The sequence below is a fragment of the Ornithorhynchus anatinus genome, chromosome 2 (genome assembly GCF_004115215.2).
Source record: "Ornithorhynchus anatinus isolate Pmale09 chromosome 2, mOrnAna1.pri.v4, whole genome shotgun sequence".
Classification (NCBI taxonomy): Eukaryota; Metazoa; Chordata; class Mammalia; order Monotremata; family Ornithorhynchidae; genus Ornithorhynchus; species Ornithorhynchus anatinus.
The window spans coordinates 16,651,275-16,671,842 of NC_041729.1; the positions used below are offsets into that span (position 1 = coordinate 16,651,275).

General features: G+C 44.0%; 1 protein-coding gene across 1 annotated transcript in view; it reads right to left on the reverse strand.

Moving 5' to 3' along the window:
* Positions 1–16,336, reverse strand: part of TCTN2 (tectonic family member 2) — a 28,328-nt gene extending 11,992 nt beyond the window's left edge. The window contains exons 1-10 of the mRNA XM_029057898.1: positions 16,254–16,336; positions 13,532–13,639; positions 13,196–13,266; positions 11,172–11,367; positions 8,738–8,838; positions 7,227–7,420; positions 6,920–7,022; positions 5,897–6,032; positions 4,593–4,658; positions 1,079–1,213 (exon numbers count right to left, since the gene is read on the reverse strand). Of these exons, the coding sequence (XP_028913731.1) occupies positions 1,079–1,213; positions 4,593–4,658; positions 5,897–6,032; positions 6,920–7,022; positions 7,227–7,420; positions 8,738–8,838; positions 11,172–11,367; positions 13,196–13,266; positions 13,532–13,616 (1,087 nt within the window). The 5' untranslated portion in view covers positions 13,617–13,639; positions 16,254–16,336. The remainder of the gene's footprint in view (positions 1–1,078; positions 1,214–4,592; positions 4,659–5,896; positions 6,033–6,919; positions 7,023–7,226; positions 7,421–8,737; positions 8,839–11,171; positions 11,368–13,195; positions 13,267–13,531; positions 13,640–16,253) is intronic.
* Positions 16,337–20,568: the final 4,232 nt, after the last annotated feature.

Genomic DNA, 20,568 nt, shown 5'->3' on the forward strand with positions numbered 1-20,568 from the left:
TGGTCAGTAAAGCTGCATCTGCAGACCATGAAGCAGCAACAAGCTTTCCCCATCCAACCTGCCCAAGATCATTACAAAACAAAGTTACCACCTGGAGGCAGGTTGGAACACAGATGAGACCAGCTTAGTTGGGAAATGCCTGTCACAGAGAGTCCTCCTTTCAAAAAATGAGAACTCTATTCCAGATTTCAAAGCTTAATAAAGTGCTTGGCAAACAGTAAGCGCTTAACAAACACCATTAAAAAAAAAGCTGTGAAAGCCTGCATGATCCCTTCCATCTGTGGAAACACAAAGGAAAATTTATGGAAAAGCTATTATTCTTTTACTGACCCAGATACCATGTGCACTCCAGGGTCCTGATTGACTGGGGGCAAAATCCAATGAAGCATATGGCATAGTGGCTAGAGCACGGGCCTTGGAATCTGAAGTCATGTCCTAATCCCGGCTCCACTTGGCTGCTGTGTGACCTTGGGCAAGTCACTTCACTCCTCTATGCTTCAGTTACCTCATCTGTAAAAGGGGGACTGAGACTCTGAGTCCCCTATGGGACAGGGACTGTTTCCAACCTTGTATCTACCTCAGTTCTTAGAACAGTGCTTGAAACGTAATAAGCACTTAATAAATACCACTATTATTATAATAAAAAATAAAACTGCTATATTGATCAATTATGGAGAACACCTTGGGAGCCTGAAACACAGGTCTTCTATACCTTTATTAGCTAAGTGTCTATTTCATTCAATTGTATTTATTGAGCTGTGTGTATTGAGCTGTATTTATTACTGTGTGCAGAGCACTGTACTAAGCCCTTGAAAAGTACGATTTGGCAACAAATAGAGACAATCCCTACCCAACAACGGGCTCACAGTCTAGAAGGGGGAAAACAAGCAATACAACAAAACAAGTAGACAGGCATCAATAGCATCAATAAATTTGGACTGTGTTTTTCAAGAATGGAATCACAGGTATAATCTGAGGCTTAACTGTAAACTAAATTCAATAATATTTTTGTTTATATTTAAAACAAAAGAGGGGAGAAAGATAGTTTATACAACCCAGCCCCCTGAGAAAAAGTTACCTTTTTGATCGACATTCACTTTTGCAAAGACAACTTTGACATTTATTTCACTGATTGTAGTGTTTTTCCATCTGAAAATATAGTGTTCTTCCAAGTTCACATTTTTTTCAGATGACCCAAATTTCTGAAATGTTTCTACAAAGAAAAGAATAGGTCTGTAGCTGACGACGTAAAGTTTAAGTATGACTTGGCAAAGTTTTGTTATTGCTTTATGCCAGCGAAGGACAATTCTTGAACCTTTTCCCTTTCATATTCCCTCAGCAAAGAATTCAGAGCTAAGATTTTCTGCTATGATAACCAATTTATGCATTCGCAGATTTGTTTGCTGGCTCTGCCTCTCATCCTCTTACAGTGTTTTAGGTCCTCTACTCTTCTTGCTTTACCCTCCCTCTCTTGGGCAACTCATCCACTCAGATGGCTCCAGCCACTATTTCTACGCTGACGACTCCCAATTCATTCAGTCGAATTTACTGAGTGCTGTGTGCAGAGCACTCCCAATCTCTCTCTAGGCCTGACCTCTCATCTGACCTGCAATCTTACTACACATCTTTGCACCTTCAATAAATACTATTGCACATTCACTATTGCACATACTATTGAAATCACACATTCAATAAATACTATTGAATGAACCTTCAAGACGTCTCCACTTGGATGTGCCGCCAGAGTCTCCAGCTCAACATGGCAAAAACTAATCTCCCCATCTTCCTCCATAAGCTACCCCCAACTTGGCCACCTCGATCAACGCCATCATCCTCTCCATCCCAGAAACCCATAGCCTTCATGTCGTCCTCGACTCCTGACTACCCTTTAACTCTCACATCCGGCCCATTGCCAATTCCGGCCAATTTTTCCTGCACGTTTCCTAGATCCGCCCTTGTCCTCTCCACTCAAACCACTCAAACCACTATCACGCTGATGTAAACGCTCATCTTGCTATAGAGAGACTACTGCATTAGCCTCCTCGCTGGTCTCCCAGCATCCAGCCTCTTCCCACTCCCATCTATGCTCCCCACTGCCATGCAGATCATCTTCCTGAAGCATCGCTTGGCCCACAGCTCTCCTCAAAATCTCCCATTGTCTCCCTGTGTGCCTTCACATCAAATAAAAAACTTCTCCCAGGCAGTTTCAAAGCTCTCCACCAACCGGCCCCACAATCCCCACTATTCCCCAACTGGCTGTCTTCATTCTTCCCACGCCAACTTTCTAGCTCTTGACTCTCCCACCTCCATGTCCTTGCTCGGGCTGGTCCCCCAACTTGGACTCCCTCCTTCCCCTCAGCAGATAGACCACAGCTCTCCCCGCATTCATTCATTCATTCATTCAATAGTATTTACTGAGCGCTTACTATGTGCAGAGCACTGTACTAAGCGCTTGGAATGTACAAATCGGCAACAGATAGAGACAGTCCCTGCCCATTGACGGGCTTACAGTCTAATCGGGGGAGACATACCGACAAAAACAATAGCAATAAATAGAATCAAGGGGATGAACATCTCATTATTAATAATAATAATAATAATGTTCGTATTTGTTAAGCGCTTACTATGTGCAGAGCACTGTTCTAAGCGCTAGGGTAGACACAGGGGAATCAGGTTGTCCCACGTGGGGCTCACAGTCTTCATCCCCATTTTACATATGAGGTAACAGGCACAGAGAAGTTAAGTGACTTGCCCACAGTCACACAGCTGACAAGTGGCAGAGCCAGGATTCGAACCCATGACCTAAACAATAACAATAAAGCCCGCATTCAAATCCTGCCTCCAACAAGCTCACTCCAGTTAATTTCCCAGCATCCTGAGCTGAATCATACCTTCAGCCACCTCTAGCACTTATGAACATATAATAAAAATAATAACGATGGCATTTGTTAAGCGCTTACTATGTGCAAAGCACTGTTCTAAGTGCTGGCGAGGATACAAGGTGATCAGGCTGTCCCACCTGTCGCTCACAGTCTTCATCCCCATTTTACAGATGAGGGAACTGAGGCACAGAGAAGTTAAGTGACTTGCCCAAAGTCATGCAGCTGACAAGTGGCGGAGCCAAGATTTGAACCCATGACCTCTGACTCCCCAGCCTGTGCTTTTTCCACTGAGCCACACTGCTTCTAATGTATACTCTCTTAGGGAAGCAGCATGGCTAAGTAGGGAAGCAGCGCGACTTAGTGGTAAGAGCCCAGGCTTGGGAGTCAGAGGACGTGGGTTCTAATCCCAGCTCCCCCACTTGTCTGCTGTGTGACCTTGGGTAAGTCACTTCTCTGTGCCTCAGTGACCTCATCTGGAAAATGGAGATGAGGACAGTGAGCTCCAGGTGGGACAACCTAATTACTTTGTATCTACCTCAGAGCTTAGAACATTGCTTGGCACATAGTAAGCAACTAACAAATATCATCATTATTATTATTTAGCCCCTATTTATATATGTCTGTTCTACTTTTTTATGTTTGTCTTCCTCAGAGTGTAAGCTCCTTGTGGGTAGGTGACATCACTTTGCTAGTCTGTGCACCCCAAACATCTAGTACAGTGTACTGCAACAAGTGGTTGTTCAATAGATACTACTATTTCTTCTATTACTACTACTATTACCACCAGCACCATAACTGGAGCACCCAATGCTGTTTATTATGATTGAGAAGGGACTAGAACACAGTCAACTAAACGTGAATTGAGTTATTCCAGTGTGTTGTTACCAGCCCACCATCAATGGTATTCCCTGAATGCCAATTATGTGCAGATGCTTAGGGAATATTCAGTTGTCCCTGCTCTCAAAGAGGTAGAATCTTAAAGAGACAAAGTCCACAAAATCCAATAATACAATATAGTAACAATAATAATAATATAATTATATGAGCACAGATAACAAGCACATATGGAAAAATAACAGCTGGCACTAAGGCAAAATAAGAATGTCCCAAATGAAATCCAAAAATGTATTTATCCAGCAACCGAACACCAGTTTGGCTCTTTATATTTAAAAAATCTAGTGGATATCATGTATTTAATAGGCAGAGAATAAATTTTTATCAGAGAAGGTGGGAAGGTAGATGGTGTGAGACTTATCATTGTGTGTGTTTTCGTAATTCCATTGAAACCATGAAAATTTACACAGACTTGAAAAAAAATCATGTTGTGGCATGAAAATAATTCTTCGAAATTTTTATATACAATGCCTCACCAATACCATATTTGTTCAGGTTATTGATTCTCACTGACATTAGGGACATCGTCACAATGATTAGGTAAATGAGAGATGGACAAATGAACATTTTCGTGGCCCTGAAACGATTTAAATCTGCTTTAATTTATCTACAATAGAGAACTATTAATATGTTAATTTAAAATCTTAACTAGCCTACCAATCAATGGTATTAAGACATGCTATGATAGTAAAGTTTTAAATAAAATCAGACCTTTCCCAAAAACAATTTCTGTCTGTTCCTGTGATTTCACCTTTTCAACAGAGCTGTATTTGAGGCTGCAGAAAAATGAACATGAAAATGATGATGTATAAATACCTGTACTAGTGATGAACTTGCTTAAATCAGTTATTTCTTCATAAGTTATTTTGGGGATGACAGCATCTGAGAAGATAAATACATTCATTGCTAACTTTCTTCTTGATCGCTCAACTATCCTCTCATTCTTCAGATAGAAAGATGGTCGTTTTTCAAACAGAAACCAAAATATCCACACGTGTTCTTTATACTACGCACCAATTATAAAGCCATAGATTCTAAACCCCAGAGGACTCTGGTAACAGATTGAGCATTTATTACACATGGTCATGTGGGAATACTGTGGCACTTCTAAGAAGCAGCAACACCTTCTTATTTTTTTAAAAATGGCATTTATTAAGCACTTATTAATAATAATAATTGTGGTATTTGTTAAGTGCTTACTATGTGCTAGTCACTGTACTAAGTGCTGGGGTAAATAAAAGCTAATCAGGTTGGACTCGGTCCTTGTCCCACATAGGGCTCACAGTCTTAGTCCCCGTTTTACAGATGAGGGAACTGAGGTGCAGAGAAGTGAAGTGACTTGCCCAAGATCACAGAGCAGACGAGTGGTGGAAGCGGAATTAGAACCCACGTCCTTCCTACTCCCAAGCCCGTGCTCTAACCACTAAGCCATGCTGCTTCTCTGGCATCTAGTGGAAAGAGCATAGGCCTGGGCGTCAGAGGCCCTGAATTCTAATTCTGACTGCTACTTGTTTGCTCTGTGACCTTGGGCAAATCACTTAACTTCTCTGTGCCTCCATTTCCTAAAATGGAGATTAAATCCTACTCCCTCCTTACTTAGACTGTGAGCCCCATTTGGTACAGAGACTGACCAACTTGATTATCTTGCATTTCTCCCAGTACTTAGTACTATGCTTGGCACATAGTTAAGCACGTAACAATACCATAATCATTATTATCTTTACATCAGAGCACTATATTCCCATGATCGAAATCCCAGACACATCCAAACTGCAGCTAAAAAGCACACACGTCATGTTTCTGAAATAAAATAAATGGCAACTATCTTAAGAATAAAGTCCCTCTACAGAAAATAATTTTCTTTAGCAGTTTAAATTTACCAACCAGACTGGTCCTGTGACAGTAAGTTATCCTGTGATATAATCACATGTTAATGTCATAAAACTTGACTGTGAGCTCGTCGTGGGCAGGAATGTGTCTGTTATGCCATACTCTCCCAAGCGCTTAATACAGTGCTCTGCACACAGTAAGCAGTCAACAAATACGACTGAATGATTGCATGAATAAATAACAATTAATGTCATAAATAATGTCTTTTTGCCAAACCGAGTGCAACATACCTCCTATGGTGCCACTTTTTATCCTCACATTGATAAGCCCTTCCTTGTATTCAACCAAATTAGTAACACATTTAACATCAAAATTCTGAAGAAATGCCACTGGGGCATTTTTGATACATTGCCCAAACATGGATATCTGTGAGGGAATTAAAAAAAAAGGAGGTTAAGCCCTCGATTATTAAAAAAACTAAATACTCATTATCACTTGCTTCATAAGAAAATCACTCCAATAACTACTTCGTAGGTCTGTCACATGATGGTTCCCTGCTTTTATCATTTTAACAACGAATGGGCCAAAATTAAATCTACTACGCTTCAAGGTTACACCTTGAAATCTTGACATTCTCAATAAATGTCATTCCACAAAGACATGGCATTGTTCATCCATTCCCTCAACTGCCAATAAGTTCTCATCGCAATGCTTTCTCACTCATTCACCCCCACCCCTCACTATGTTCAAATAGTACAACTTGGAAAATTGTTTTGTACACACAATCAATTGGGATGCCTAGGGCAATTGTTCAATTCATCACCTTTTCCTCATCTTGAACAGCTAGAAAATGAAGCGTTCAATTAAATCTGCAAAATGATTTTTTTTGTATAAAATCTGAATTTTGGGGTGTTATGCACTCTGTCAGTCTATAAGTTTTAAAACCTGAGGAATCACTTTTCCCTAATACTGAAAAATTAAGTTAAATGACTATTTAGAAATGTAATTAATAAAAAGTCTTTTAACAAATCGAACCAAACCAAAGAAAGAAGGTCCATTAGAGATTTGGAGAAAGACTTGGATTTTTGAATTCCTAAGTTCATTTGTTTGGGGGGATAAAGCCAGTCAATGATTTAGGATGTATTTAAAACCATTTTCTTAATAGGATTTACAAAGATTAAATCCATGGAGAAAAATAAAACAAGGGAAAGATCAATTTCTAAATTAAGTCTTAATAGGAGACATTTCTATAACAAATTAAAGACACTGAAGTATAAAAAAGCAAAAATATTTGAAAATATTAGAATTATTACCTGAGGAATGGTGAAATATTCTTTGTCTTCAGTCATAATTGGGTCTCCTTGCTTGTAACCAAAATCGGAAAGGTCCTTTATATCAGTGGTGGGGAAGAAGAGACTGCAAAAGCATTTCAAAAAGATAATTTACTTAGACTTTTAAATAGTCTCTATTTAAAGGCTCCATTTAATATTTGGCCTGAAAGTTCCTACTTTTTAAGCATTTCATTTGGATAGGATAGAAACTATCTTATGTAGCCAAATGAAAAATTGTATTAACGGATAAGGACACTGGACTTTCCCACTCAGCTGTTTTTCTACTTACATAGAACCGTGATAGAAGTAACCAAGAAACGGTGTGTTTTCAAGGGAAGACTGCACACACAAAAATGGAAACCAATCAGGGACGTCATTTCTGGCTTGAGCTGAACACAGCTGGTCAAAAGGAGGATTTACATTACCTCCAAAAACTCCTGTAATGCAGAACTGTTCGAATAACTTTAAGTCTGATGTGCATTCCTTGAAAAAATACACAGGAAAAAAAAAGAACAGAAAATCAACAGGATATCAACCTCATCTGCTTCATTAATCAGGCTCCCCGGACATAGAGGAGGATTCTTAGAAAGCTTGATCCTGCCAGTGAGAGGACTGTAAATCACTCTGGTTTCACAGGCACATTAATTCTTTCTGACCACTAAGTTACCCAGTTTCTTAACAAAATAATAATAATGGTATATGTTAAGCACTTTCTATGTGCCAAACACTAAGTGCTGGGGTAGATACAAGAAAATCAGGTTGGACACAGTCCCTGTCCCACATGGGGCTCACACTCTTAATTCCCATTTTACAGATGAGATAACTGAGGCCCAGAGAAGTTAAATGACTTGCCCAAAGTCACAAAGCAGGTAAATGGCAGGGCCGGGATTAGAACCCATGCCCTCTGCCACTAGGCCACGTTACTTCTGCTCCAAAATGATCCTAGGGGCCTGTGAGAGTTACTTTATCTCCAAGTCAGATACAGCCAATACAGCCAAGAAGCCCAGTCAAGATCAAATGAGGACGGTTAGAAACACATTGAATAGTGCCAGAAAATTCACTCATCAGAAAATGGACTTTGAGAACTAACACATTTCTTTTGCTCGCTTCCTTCATTCTTTACAAATAACTATATAATTAAAGTAAGTAGTTATATGCCATTGCAAACCCCCAGCCTCCAGCTGATCATGGTACGCAGTGAAAAACATTGTTACATCAGGGTCCTCAAGGTTTCAGGTTAAAAGAAAACTTTCTCTAAAATTGTGATTCACAAACAATATCAAGTCTGCTGGCTCCAGACTCTTAAAGTCTCAAGGTTTTAAAAAGGCACATAATAATGATGGTACTTTTCAGGCGCTTTCTCTGTGCCAGGCACTGCACTAAGCGCTGAGGGATACAAACAGATCGAGTTGGTCACAGTTTCTGACCTATGTGGGGCTCACCATCTCAATCCCCATTTTACAGATGAGGTAACTGAGGTCCAGAGAAGTAAAATGACTTACCCAAGGTCACACAGCAGACAAATAGCAGAGCCAGGATTAGAACGCATGACCTTCTGACTCCCAGGCCCGTGCTCTATCCACTATGCCTTGCTGCTTCTCATAGTGGATATATGCATGCATAGATTTTGAATTATTACTTAATATAAATGCGTGTTGAGTATTTTAGAGGGTCTTTCATGATGTTTCTTTTCTAACAGAACCCAGAAATCTCTTCCCTACAAGTATGCAAAATGTACCAAGCGTTCAGTATAGTGCTCTATACACAGTAAGCACTCAATAAATAAGATTGATTGAATACCTGATCACAGCAGCACCGAACATCACAGGCCCCAGCTGTCAAATCACAAGGACATGAGCCAAGGGGCTGATAAACCTGATTAGGAATCACAGTCATGCTTTCTGAAGAATATAAAAGTAGAAAATTCATAGTATGAAACACACAACAGAAAAAATGAAAGCTTTTCTCACACATTTGGCTTTCCAAAAAGAAAATAATTCATTTCAGAGTCCCCGCTGATCAACTGCTAATAAGCGATCCCCAGTTAAGGATACCCCAAGAGACTTGGAAAACTCTGAGGGATTCAAAAACCTAATTTTAATCCTACTAATAAGACCTCTTATTAGAACCAACAAAATGAAAATAATTTCAAAGCATCAATGGTTTTTGACTTCCCAGGCACCACAATTAACCCCTGAAAAAAGGTTAAATAATAATTATGGTGTTGGCTATGCACTTACTATGCGCCAAGAACATACGTTTAGGTACTGGTGTAGATGAAACATAATAATAAGAATAATGTTGATATTTGTTAAGTGCTTACTATGTGCCAAGCACTGTTCTAAGCGCTGGGGTAGATATAAGGAAATCAGGTTGTCCCACATAGAGCTCACAGTCTTTATCCCCATTTTACAGATGAGGTCACTGAGGCACAGAAAAATTAAGTGACTTGCCCAAGGTCACCCAGCTGACAAGCGGTGGAGCCGGGATTAGAACCCATGACCTCTGACTCCCAAGCCTGGGCCCTTTCCACTGAGCCACACTGCTTCTCATCAGGTCGGGCACACTCCCTGTCCCACCCGGGGCTCACAGTCTAAGTAAAAACCAGGATAGTTCTCAATCATTTCTTTTTTTCCCAATAATAATAAAAATTGTAGTATTTCATTCACTCGAGTCATATTAAGCACTTGCTGTGTGCCGAGCACTGTAAATGCTTGGGAAAGTATAATAAAACAATAAATAGTGACATTCCCTGACCACAACGAGCTCACGGTCTACAGAGGGGGAGACGAACATCGATAGAAATAAACAAAATGACAGATATACACATAAGTGCTGTGGGCTGGTGGGGTGCAGGGGGAGAGCAAAGGGAGTAAGTCACGGCAATGCAGAAGGGAGCGGGAGATGAGGAAAAGTGGGGCTTAGTCTGGGAAGGCCTCTTGGAGAAGAGGTGCCTTCAATAAGGCTTTGAAGCGGGAGAGAATAATTATCTGGAGGATTTGAGGTGGGAGGGAGTTCCAGGCCGGAGGCAGGACATGGGCCAGGGGTCGGCGGCGAGGCAGGTGACATCGGGGTACAGTGAGAAGGTGAGCACTCGAGGAGCAGAGTGTGTGGGCCGCGTTGCGGAAGGAGAAAAGCGATGAGAGATAGGAGGGGGCAAGGTGATGGACTGCTTTAAAGCCGATGGTGAGGAGTTTTGTATGATATGGAGGTGGATGGGCAACCACTGAGGAGGGGGGTGACACGTCCTGAACGTTTATGTAGAAAGATGATCCAGGCAGCAGAGGGCAGGATAGGATGAGCGACTGTATTAAGGCGGCACCAGTTTAGTGCTTACTTTTTGCCAGGCGCCGTACTAAGCGCTGGGATAGACACCAGATAGTCGGGTCGAACACAGCTCCTGTCCCACACAGGGCTCAGGGTCTTAATCCCCATTTTACAGAGGAGGGAACTGAAGCATAGAGAAGCGAAGTGACTTGCCCAAAGTCACACAAGAGACAAGTGGCAGAGCCAGGAATAAAACCCAGGTCCTTCTGATTTCCAGACCTGTGTTCGGCTCATTCTCTAGACTGTCAGCTTGTTATGGGCAGGGAATGTGTCTGTTTATTGTTATACTGTACTCTCCCAAGCGCTTAGTACAGTGGCTTGCACATAGTAAGCACTCAATAAATATGACCAAAGGAACGAATAATCGTACTTGTTGGTTTCCAGACATCTTTGATGACTACAAAATTGTCGTTAGCATTTTTCACAAACAATCCGGACTCACAACCAAATTCTAGGTATCTTGCCAACTCTCAATTCTTCGTTGCTGTGGTTTATGGTATTTGTTAAGCGCTTACTAGGTGCCAGGCACTGTACTAAGCATTGGGGTAGATACAAGGTAATGCAGGTTGGACACAGTCCATGTCCTGCATGGGGTTCACAGTCAATCTCCACTTTACAAATGAGGTAACTGAGGCCCAGAGAAATGAAGTGACTTGCCCAAGGTCACACAACAAACACATGGCAGAGCTGGGATTAGAACCCAGGTCCTTCTGACTCCCAGGCCTGTGCTCTATCAACTAGGCCATGCTGCTCCTAAACTCAGTAGTAATTCTGCAAACACAACTGAAGGTTATGAATTTGTTTTTAAACTCTAAAGCATCTCTCAACTTTGACTTTATCAAACAAAAACATGCATGAACAGGAAAAGGCTTTTTTAGACTTTCAGCTCCTCAAATGCCCTACTCACCTGATACATTCTGAAGAAGGGATGAGTTGGCATGGATTTCTGCTTGAATGAGTAAGTATGCTATACAAGAAGATCTGTAGAAGGCAGAAACCAGAAGTGTTTCAACAATACAAGGCAATTCTGTGAAGAAATCTGTCTCTTTGGAGGAACAAGATTGTAGATTCTGATTCAATTGTACAGTCACTTCCTGCACTTTCTGAAAAAAAAGGATATTTAAAAGAGTTAGGAGGCTACTTTAAATCTACATGTTTAAACTTCAGTGAAGGAAGCAGTGTGACCTAGTGGATAGAGCAGGGGCCTGGGAGTCAGAAGGTCATGGGTTCTAATCCCCACTCTGCTGAGTGACCCTGGGTAAGTCACTTCACTTCTCTGTGCTTCAGTTATCTCATCTGTAAAATGGGGACTCAGACTGACAGCCTAAGGTGGGACAGAGACTGTGTCCAACCTGATTTGTTTGCATTGCCCCCAGCACCTAGTAGAGTGCCTGGCACATAGTAAGCGCTTAATAACAAATACCATTATTATTATTAATGACAATAATAATATGGAATCAGTAATTAAGTTCCCAGCAATTGCCTGCTCAGGACCCAAGGCAGATTTCTGGTTAAAGCCATCCTCTCAAGCCCTTAGTACAGTGCTCGCACATAGTAAGCGCTCAATAAATACAACTGACTGACTATCCAGAGGCATTCTGCCCACTCTGAATTAGGGAACTCCCCCACAATGGGAGTAGGGATGGCAGTTATTCACCCCAGACTGAGTAGCAGTGTGGCCTAGTGGCAAGAACCCGGACTTGGGGAGTCAGAGGGCTTTGGGCAAGCCACTTAACTTCTCTGTGCCTCAGTTACCTCATCTGTAAAAGTGGGGATTAAGGCTTGTGAGCCCCACACGGGACAACCTGATTACCGTGGATCTACCCCAATGATTAGAACAGTGCTCGGCACTTACTAAGTGCTTATCAAATACCATCATTATTATCTAGGGAAGAGCTTGGTATTCTGGGCCCTGGATGTCTTGCACACAGAAAACACTCAATAAATACAGTAAGCACTCAGTAAATACAATTGAACGAATGAGTGGATGAGGCTTCCTGTAATCCATCCTTGCACTTTTCCTACCTCTGAGGTAGGGAGCACAGAGAAACTAGTCAATCAATGTATAACGTGCCTACCAAGTCTGTTATATTGTACTCTCCCAAGTCTTCAGTACAGTGCTCTGCAATACAGCAAGCACTCATTAAATATCATCGACTGAGCAAACTAATTGGGATAAGGCCTATTTAGATCATCCCACATACCTGATCAAAATTGAGCTTGATAGTCTTGGGTAAACTCTTACCTTTGTTTAGTGGCCCAACTCTTTTCAGGGAAATATCCAAACCAGCCTCTCAAATCATTGGTTGCTCTCTCTACGCTCAGCTCGCCCCACGTGGTCGGGCCTGCGTTCAGTCAGATTATCCTGTACCTGACACCACATTTAGCACAAGACTTAATAAATACCATACACTATTAGGGCTCAAATTCATTTTAAGCCAATCTCATCGTGCCGTAATTTATCCTGACAAGCAATGGAAAGACTTTATGGCAATCCCACTTTTAACAAAGACTGAAAAAGAATGTTTGCACCATCTAGAATCAGTTGTCATGGTATTTATTGTGCATATACTGTGGGCAAAGCAATTTATCAGTGATTATTATTGAGTACTTATACAGAGCACTATATTTAAGCGCTTGGGAGAGTACAATACAATATAGTCTGTAGATGTAATCCTGCCCAAGGAGTTTCCAAGCCGGTTGAGGGAGATGGACAGTAAAATACATTATAATTAGGGGAAGCAACAGAGTACAAGGACATATCCTTAAGTGCTCTAAAAAAGTGTTGCGGAGGAGCTGGGGGAGGGCAGTGACGATCAAATTGCTAAGCTCTAGTGCTACCTAGAAATAAACCTAGGCTTTCACCAAGATCACAACTAATTCCTAAATTTTTCAGTAAGACTGTTTTCAAGGTTTCAACACCACACATACCGTTCCAGGAGTCACTGTCAAATTCCATTTGTCTGTTCCATTATTCTGAGATCCGCAACTAGGCAAAATTCCTAAGTGAAACAAGGTTAAAATATCAGACTTTATCAGAGTAAGGGATTTAATTTGTGGATTTGACAACTGGCTTGCTTTAGACTTCACAGACGTGAACCTTCTTGTCTTGCTGAAGCCCAGAAGTGGATATTTCCCTCGTAACGATCCCAGTTTTAGACATTCGAGCCCAGCAATGGATGCTCCCTTCTCTTCGGCAAAACAGCACTCTTCTCCACCCCTTCATATTACCAGCTACTCCTCATCCAAGATGCTTAGCCTGCTTACCCGAACTGTTCTTCACCACGGTTAGGGGAAAAGCTGATATTGCTGGGCCTCCAACCAGAGATGCACTAACCGAAGGGCCAGACATGTAGATGAAGGAAGGAATGAAAGCTAGAAGAGAAGAAAAAAAAAACAAGGCTCCAGCTTTGTGCGACAAGTGGCTCAAAAACCCAACTGGTTTAGAACGTTTGGGATTAGATAGGACGATCGGACAATTCCTATTTTATTGAGTGCTTACTGTGGGCGGAGCACTGTACTGAGCGCTGGGAGAGTAGTCGGTCATCAGTCGTATTAGTGAGCGCTTACTGTGTGCAGAATATTGTACTAAGTGCTTGGGAGAGCACTACATAACAATAAATGGACACACTCCCTGTCCACGAGGAGCTTAGTCTAGAGGGGGAGGCGGACATTAATATAAATTATAATAAAATAATAATATATATAATTTGTAATTACAAATGATACAACACAACATAGTTGGTAGATACGTTCCATGCCTACAAAGGGGAGGCAGATATTAATATAAATTATAATAATAGAATATAATATAAATAATTTGTAATTACAAATGAGTACCACACAACATAGTTGGTAGATACGTTCCCTGCCTACAAGAGTGAGGCAGACATTAATGTGCTCATTTGTATATATTACCCTATTTATTTTGTTAATGGGGTGTATATCGCCTTGATTCTATTTATCTTGATGATGTTGTCTTGATTTTTTTGTTTTGGCCATTTGCTGTCTGTCTCACCCGTTTAGACTGTGTGAGCCCGTCACTGGGCAGGGATGGTCTCTATCTGTTGCCAAATTGTCCATTCCAAGTGCTTAGTACAGTGCTCTGCACATGGTAAGCGCTCAATAAATACTATCGAATGAATATAAATAAATTATAATATAAATAATTTGTAATTACAAATGAGTACAACATAGTTGGTAGATACGTTCCCTGCCTACAAGGGGAGACAGACAACATAAATAAATTATAATAATATAAATAATTTGTAATTACCAATGAGTACAAGACAACATAGTTGGAAGATACAGCCCCTGCCCACAACAAGCATTCAGTCTAGACGAGGTGACAAACACTAATATTTATAAATTACAGAGCTGTACATAAGTGCTGTGGGGTGAATAAAGGGGGCAAATCCAAAGGGAAGGGAGTGGGAAAAGGGGAAATGAGGGTTTAGTCAGGGAAAGCCTCTTGGAGGAGGTGCGCCTTCAAAGTGGGGGGGAGAGTGATGTGTGAAGAATATAAGCGCTTAGTCCAGTGCTTATATATAATGTGCTCTGCACATTGTAAGCGCTCAATAAATACTATTGGATGAATGAAGATGGAAGGCACCCCGGTCCGGGCCACTGGCAGGACGTGGGTGAGCCTGGGATGTCTGGAGAAAGATGGTGGCCCTCTAGGGTTTCTCGGCTTCAGCTTTTAAAAACAACAAGGAGAAGAAAGCCTCTCCTGCCAAGTCTCTGGCAACAAGCCCCGCATCACCCTCTCCCCTCTCACTCCCTCCAGACTCCCCCTGGGCCCTCTCTGGTGCTCCCCTCAGGCTCCTTCCCTCAGTCTCTCTCTGTTGCTTCCCCTCAGACTTCCTCCCTCCGTCTCTCCCTCTGCTCCCCCTCAGTCTCTTCCTTGGTGCTCCCTTCATGTTTCCCTTCGGTTCCCTTCTTCGTGTTCCCCCTCAGTCTCTCCCTATTGCTCTCCCTCATGTTTCCTCTCGGTCCCTCCCTGGTACTCCCCCTCAGGCTCCCTCCCTCAGTCTCTCTGGTGCTCCCCCCTCATGTTCCCCTCAGTCTCCCTGGTGCTCCCCCTCAGTCTCTCCCTCGGACTCCCCCTCGGTCCCTTCCTCAGTCTCTCCCTGTTGCTCCCCCTCATGTTTCCCTCGGTCCCTTCTTGGTGTGCCCCCTCAGGCTCCCTCCCTCAGTCTCTCTGTGGTGCTCCCCCTCATGCGCCCTCTCAGTCTCTCTCTCGGGGCTCCATCTCGGTCCCTCCTTAAGTCCCTCCTGTTGCTCCCCCTCAAGCTCCTCCCTCAGTTTCTCCCCTCATGCCTCCCTCCCATACTCCCTCTCAGTCTCTCTCTAGTGCTCTGCCTCATTCTCTCCCTGTTGCTCCCCCTCATGTTTCCCCTCGGCCCTCCCTGATGCTCCCCCTCAGGCTCCCTTCCTCAGTCTCTCCCTGTTGCTCCACCTCATGTTTCCCCTCGGCCTCCCTCGTGCTTCCCCTTCAGTCGCCTCCCTGGTGCTCCCCCTCAGGCTCCCTCCCCCAGTCTCTCCCTGGTGCTCCCCCTCAGTCTCTCCCTGGTGCTCCCCGTCAGGCTCCCTCCCTCAGTCTCTCTCTGATGCTCCCCCTCAGTCTCCCCCTCATGCTCCCCCCCAGTCTCTGTGGTGCTCCCCCTCATGCTTCCCCCCCAGTCTCTGTGGTGCTCCCCACAGTCTCTCCTGGTGCCCCCCTCAGTCTCTCCCTCCTGGTGCTCCCCCCAGTGTCTCCCTGGTGCTCCCCCTCAGGTCCCCTCCCTCAGCCTCTCTCTGATGCTCCCCCTCAGTCCCTCCCTCAGTCTCTCCCCCTCCTGCTCCCCCCATGCTCCCCCCGGTCTCCGTGGTGCACCCCCTCAGTCTCTCCCTGGTGCTCCCCTGGAGGCTCCCCCTCTGCCCCTCCCTCAGTGTCTCTGTCAGCGTGTCGGTCCCTTCTTCCTCCGGCCCCCCGCCGTCCCCCGCTCACCGGGGTGTCCTCGCAGGGGCCCGGGGAGGACGAGGACGAGGATGAGGGCGGCCAGAGGCAGAGAGGGGCTGGGGCAGCGGGCGGGCAGCGGGGCAGAGGCAGGACGGGGCCCATGGCTCGGGGCCCGACCAGTCCTCCTCAGCCCCACCGCGCAGCTATGGCGACCGCCCCCACGCCCGCCCAGGAGCGGAGCCATTAGGCCCACAGAGCCAGAGCCCGCCCCCTTCCCTTCCCTTCCCTCCCTTCCCTTCCCTCCCTTCCCTTCCCTTCCTTCCCTCCTCCTCCCTTCCCTCCCTCCCTTCCCTTCCCTTCCCTTCCCTTCCCTTCCCTTCCCTTCCCTCCTTCCCTTCCCTTCCCTTCCCTTCCCTTCCCTTCCCTTCCCTCCTTCCCTTCCCCCCTCAAGACGCCCCCCATCCTCCCGCTGACTCCGCCCGAGCTGGGGAGTCAGAGGTGAGGGATTCGAATCCCGCCCCTGCCCACTTAACGTTGCTATTTGTTAAGCGCTTGCAGGCCAGAGGCAGGACATGGGGCAAGGGCTTGGCAGTGAGAGATGATGACGAGGTTGGTATTGTTAAGCCCTTACTATGTGCAGAGCACTGTTCTAAGCGCAGGGGTAGACACAGGGCCATCAGGTTGTCCCACCTGAAGCTCACAGTCTTCATCCCCATTTTACAGATGAGGTAACTGAGGCCCAGAGAAGTGACGTGACTTGCCCACCAGTTCACACAGCCGACACGTGGCAGAGCCGGGATTCAAACCCATGACCTCTGACTCCAAAGCCCGGGTTCTTTCCACTGAGCCACGCTGTTAAGCGCTTCCAGGCCGGAGCGCCAGGACGTGGGTGAGGGTTTGGCGTGCGAGTGAGATGGAGATAGAGTGAGAAGGGTGGCGTTAGAGGAGCAAAGTCGTGTGGGCCGGGTGGTAGTAGGAGAGCAGCCAGTTGAGGTAGAAGGGGGCGAGGTGATGGAGTGGCTTCACAAGAGTCAAATCCCATTGCCCACAGGAGCAGAGGGCAGCCAGGATCCCGTCAGCACACGATCCTGCCACCCGCACCGCCTAAATGTCCTGGGGGAAAAACTGGGTGTCAGCCAGGACAGGCCCTAGTCTCCCACCCGCCACCTGGATAATAATTGTCAGCTGTGCGACTGTGGGCAAGTCACTTCACTTCTCTGGGCCTCAGTTCCCTCATCTGTCAAATGGGGATTAACTGTGAGCCTCCCGTGGGACCACCCGATGGCCCTGTATCTCCCCCTGTGCTTAGAACAGTGCTCTGCCCATAGTAAGCGCTTAACAAATCCCAACCCGATGATGTGCCGTGTAGATACGAGGTAATCAGGATGGGCACAGTCCCTGTCCCACCTGGGGCTCACAGTCTTGCTCCCCATTTTGCAGCTGAGGTTGAAGACACTAGAACATCAACAACTCATTAGGATGAAACAACTGAATGAAAAGACAGTTTCCTCTTCTGATGGAAAGAAAATTAACACCTCGCCTCGCCTCGTGGACCTTCCAGCTCAAGTGACCCTGATAGCCCATTGTTGGGTAGGGATTGTGTCTTTTGCCGACTTGTTCTTTCCGAGCGCTTAGTACAGTGTCCTGCACACAGTAAGCATTCGATAAATACAACTGAATGGATGAATTCCAAGGATCTCTGTCCACTATTCATTTAATAATAATTATGGTATTTGTTAAGCGCTTACTATGTGCCAAGCACCGTTCTAAGCACTGGGGTAGATACAAGGTCATCAGGTTGTCCCATGTGAGGCTCACAATCTTAATCCCCATTTTCCAGATGAGGTCACTGAGGCACAGAGAAGTTAAGTGACTTGCCCAAAGTCCCACAGCTGACAAGTGGCGGCTCATTTCTCCACTCTCATCTCCGGACAGAGCAGCGCAAAGCCCGAGAACCCAGGTTGTTCTGATTTTGTCCTAGTGCCGTGTCAACAGAGTTTCTCCCAAAAATCAATCTACCAAGCTTTCAAAAGCAAGTAGAGTGCTTGGCACATAGTAAGTGCTTAACAAATATTATTATTATTATTATTATCATGGGGCAAAAGTTTCTGGTCTATAATGGGCTTTGTCAATGAAGGCCACTGTACTTCCCAATTGTACTTTCCAAGTGCTTAGTACAGTGCTCTGCACACAGTAAGTGCTCAATAAATACGACTGAATGAATGAAGCAGAGATCAGTTTACATTGTAAATTCATACTTTTTAACTGTTCAGCTTACATTGTAAATTCATACCTTTTAACTGTTCTTGGTCTTGACCTATGTTCGAAGTTAGAGGTTTAATATCAATTAATCAATGAATGTTATTTATTGAGGGCTTTCTGTTCATCGAGTACCATACTCGATGCTTGGGAGAGTTCAATACTTGGGAGAAGAGCAGCGTGGGCTAGTGGAAAGAGCACAGGCCTGGGAGAGTTCTAATCCCAGCTCCAACAGTTGCGGGCTGTGTGACCTTGGGCAAGTTTCTCTGGGCATCAGTTTCCTCATCTGTAAAATGGGGATTAAATATCTATTATCCCTCCTACTTGCACAGAGAAGCAGCGTGGCTCAATGGAAAGAGCCCGGGCTTGGGAATCAGAGGTCATGGGTTCTAACCCCGGCTCCGCCACTTGTCTGCTGTGTGACTTTGGGCAAGTCACTTCTCTTCTCTGTGCCTCAGTTACCTCATCTGTAAAATGGGGATTAAGACTGTGAGCCCCATGTGGGTCACCTTGATCACCTTGTATGCCCCCAGTGCCTAGAACAGTACTTTGCACACAGTAAGCGCTTAACAAATGCCATCATTATTATCATTATTATTATTATTACACTGTGAGTCCTATGAGGGATTGTGTCTGACCTAATTAACTTCTATCTACCCTAGTGCTTAAAACAGTACTTGAACATAGTAAGTACCTAACAGTCAAAATGATGTTATTGATAATAATAATTTATAAAACACAGTAGATAGACATGATCCCTGTTGACAGTGAGTTCTGTTGTTGACTGTGCATATTTTGGAAAGGAGGTATAGGGTTTTTAATTAGACCATTTTGCTTCTACATTTATAAATCCACATATCCAAAGGAATAGAATTCCTAAATATTCTCTTTCTTTCCATACAAGAGATCCAGTCATACCTGACCCACCCATCACCAAGTTTATACAAGTGTATGCAGAACAGTTGATAAGAAATTGTTTACCAATATTTTTCACAATCCACTAACCACAAGCTATATGCAAAAGGTTTGGATTGGTGACCTCTTAAACTCCCTAAATTCAATAAAGAGAGGTCATAATAATGTTTTAACACACTGCTACTTTTTAAATGCTGAAATCTTACTCCAGCCAGAAGGCATAAATGTTGAAGCAAAGAAACAACTCTTTGTAATATGCTTATATCAAGTATATATAGTATATATTATATATAGTATATATTATTCAATCCAGCAATGCCAATTCCTTGATTTTGGGTCCTTTGTGTATTTAAAAAAACATTTTATTTCAAATGCAACTATTTATCCTGGAAATTTTAGGGAAATCTCTGGCCTGCAAATATACATTATGTTTTGTTTGATATGGGTGGATATGCTTGGGTATTACAGATTAGAATTTAGCTTTTTTGGCAGGGGGCAGTGGAGAGGGGTGGAGTGGGGTTGCGGGAAGAACTGCCCTTGCTGTGTCAAGATTTTATCCACAGTTCACCCACTTCTGCCAAAATGTGTGTTTTCATTATGCGGATTGGCAACAAGGTTGTTCAGGGATTAGGAAGTCTTCATCCAACAATGCCAGCCTGTTTGGATACAGAATGTCATATCAGAAGGGCAAGAATGCACCCCTGAATTTTGGCAGAACTGGGTGTCTGCAGCAGCAGACCACAGCAAGAGCCAGGACCAAGGCAAACACCTTCGGTATACTTACAGCTCCTTTATTATTTAAAGGATTTCTCTAAAGGTGTAGAAATCTAGGCCCACGCCTCCCTGGTTTCTTACTATAAAATTTCATTATTATAATAATGGTCTGAAGTGCTGAGCCAGATACAAGTTAAGCAGATCCAACACAGTCCCTATCCCACCTGGGGTTCACAGTTTCGGAAGTATCTTAGCCTCACTATTCAGTGGCGGAAGGAAATGGAGGTCTGGGGAGGTTTACTGAGTGCTTACTGGGTGCAAAGCACTGTACTAAGCATTCGTTAAATGACTTGCCCAAAGCCACACAGCAGGCCAATGAGAAGAGCTGGGAATAGAACTAGGTCTTCTGATTCCCAGGCCCGTGTCTTTTGCAGGTTCTAGTCCAAGCTCCGCCACTTGCCGCTGCTGCTTGCCA